This window comes from Opisthorchis viverrini, assembly GCF_000715545.1.
Source record: "Opisthorchis viverrini unplaced genomic scaffold opera_v5_214, whole genome shotgun sequence".
Lineage (NCBI taxonomy): Eukaryota > Metazoa > Platyhelminthes > Trematoda > Opisthorchiida > Opisthorchiidae > Opisthorchis > Opisthorchis viverrini.
Genome location: NW_008751869.1, coordinates 830333 through 832551, shown reverse-complemented (window position 1 = coordinate 832551; position 2219 = coordinate 830333). Strand labels below are relative to the sequence as shown.

At 45.0% G+C, this 2219-nt stretch overlaps 1 protein-coding gene across 1 annotated transcript in view; it reads right to left on the bottom strand.

Moving 5' to 3' along the window:
• T265_08346 (hypothetical protein) overlaps nucleotides 1–355 on the bottom strand; it is a gene marked incomplete at both ends in the record, with an annotated part of 24075 nt that extends 23720 nt beyond the window's left edge. Inside the window, one exon of the mRNA XM_009174114.1 lies at nucleotides 222–355. Coding sequence (XP_009172378.1) covers nucleotides 222–355 — 134 coding nt within the window. The remainder of the gene's footprint in view (nucleotides 1–221) is intronic.
• Nucleotides 356–2219: the final 1864 nt, after the last annotated feature.

The window sequence follows — 2219 nt, the reverse complement described above, 5'->3', positions numbered from 1 at the left end:
TAGTATCAGCCTGGGAACGCTTCAGAAGCCCAAGCACATCGAGGGGGTACAACACCGAAATCTGAGAAGTGCGAAGACCGCACCCCGTGTTGTCCGTTACGTATTCAGCCAACGGAGTTAGCAGATGGATGAATGACCGATCCTTTGTGCTCTTTGATGACTTGTCGAAATGTTTGCTACACCTAGGAAGATTATCATGATAAATGTTGCAAAACACTTACGTCTCGATTACATCATCAGCACGGTCTGCATCCACGAAACGGGGAAGGACGCGCAAGCGATAGGCCACTGGTGTCATTGCCGGTCGGAAGGCAACCGCAAGGGGCCATCTGCGATTGCGTTGCACGTAGACCATTGGGGAACGGTGTGACTCAATAACCTAGTGGCGATTACACCATATGTGCACACATACCTGATGGCCATAACCGGAACTGCGAGATATACCATCCGCGGACGATTCGGCCTTCGGAACCCACACTCTGAATTGATGAGATCCTGCAAACGGTGTTCTAAATGTTCAACGTCAAAAAATAACCGAGCGAATTACAAGGGGGTTCGCGGTCTATCCCGGCTCAGCACCACCGGCGGTTGAGAGAGGAACTGGAAGCATATGACAAGAGGTGAAACCGGAACAATACCTCCATGCTCCGGAAATCTTGACTCAGTCCACAGGAGGAAATTCCAAGGATTTGTATTCCTTTAAATCACCACGGAAAGAAGTTTCTACTTATCCGGTTCTCAAACCTCCAGTAGGCGTACTGTAAATCAACTGGTATGAGGGGTTAGGTTGAAGTTTGCAGCTAAAATCTTTGTACCCGTTGAAAATTAGCGCCAGCCAGTAGTGTTCACCCAAAATCCCATCACAGCCACTCAGCAAAAACGCCCAAGGTCTTTTCCTGTAAAGTGGGCATGTGGTTAGTTGGTTAAAACAAAGATGACACAAAAATGCCACTAGTATTGAAATGGTAAAGAGATCATACTAAGAATGAAAAATATTTGATAGCTGCTAGAGTAGTCTCCTTCTAGCGTGTCAAGTGCGTGGGCATACCACTAGAGGGAAAAAATGTTATAATGATAAATCATTTCCTATGGATCCAGAGATTGATACACAGAGTTGAGACTTTCGACCAAACATCCCGGGTAGGGCTTGTTCTTGCAGTTCAGCGGCCATTGTTAACCTGAAAGGCACAACCGAAAAAAGTGGAACAGTGCTCTTTAATTTCTCAGCGTGGGGCAGTAATCTTGCCAGTAAGAGGACTCAAGTGAGAAGACGTACAAAGTAGTTTCTGAACTAGGAACTAGATGCAGTGTGTCGCTTACTACAAGTAAACTGAAATTATTTTGGACAGAACTGTTTGTTTTTCGAAGTTGCAAGTTTTACAGGGTGACAGTCTAGTCCATCTGCAAATTTTGCTGATATGCCGCTCATGACAATTTGTACAAATGAGCGGGTGCATTATACGCTGTCTGTTAGTTTGATTTATGTGTAAGTATTGGTACTGCGTAACCTAGCTTACTGGGCTTCGGCTTATAGGCTTTCTTTCTGTTTTCCATCCACAGAAACTGTCGTGAACACCCGCTCTCAGAGAATCACTGTTCAGTGGTGCTTCCACAGCTAATTTCATTACCGGTACACGAGATGAAGCACGAAATCCAACTTCGGCGTATCGTAGCATCCTACAATGTACTTCACAGATGAAATATCATCCACAGAATACCCACTGAACTATCGTGGATAACCTTCACTCTCTGACAAGTCAGCAGATGGTGCATCTTTATGAAATAACTGCACAGCAATATCTTTCCCATTAGGAATAATCCCGCCCTTCAGTTAGAAAACGATACCAAGCTAGTTCAAATTTGCGGAAAATAAAGTCAATCATTACTGGTCATCGTGATAACAATATGCGCGGTCGCCTTGCTTTGCTACTTACCATATTTTTTGGGCCCGTATCCATGCGCTGCGTCGCTTATATGGCCACAGCCATACGCGCTACTCCATTTGAAGTGGCTAGCAACTGCCCAACGTGATCATACGTCTGCGTTCTTGCCTATCTATGCTATTTATAGTGAACTCAGGGCGGATGGTCAAGTGGATCTGATGGCGATGCTTCGGGGACTGGTGACCACTTCTTTCCTGTTGCAACTACATATATATTTAAAATTGCCTCCAATCTTGAATGACTGCCACTGGCTATTGGCACAATGATATTGCTTTC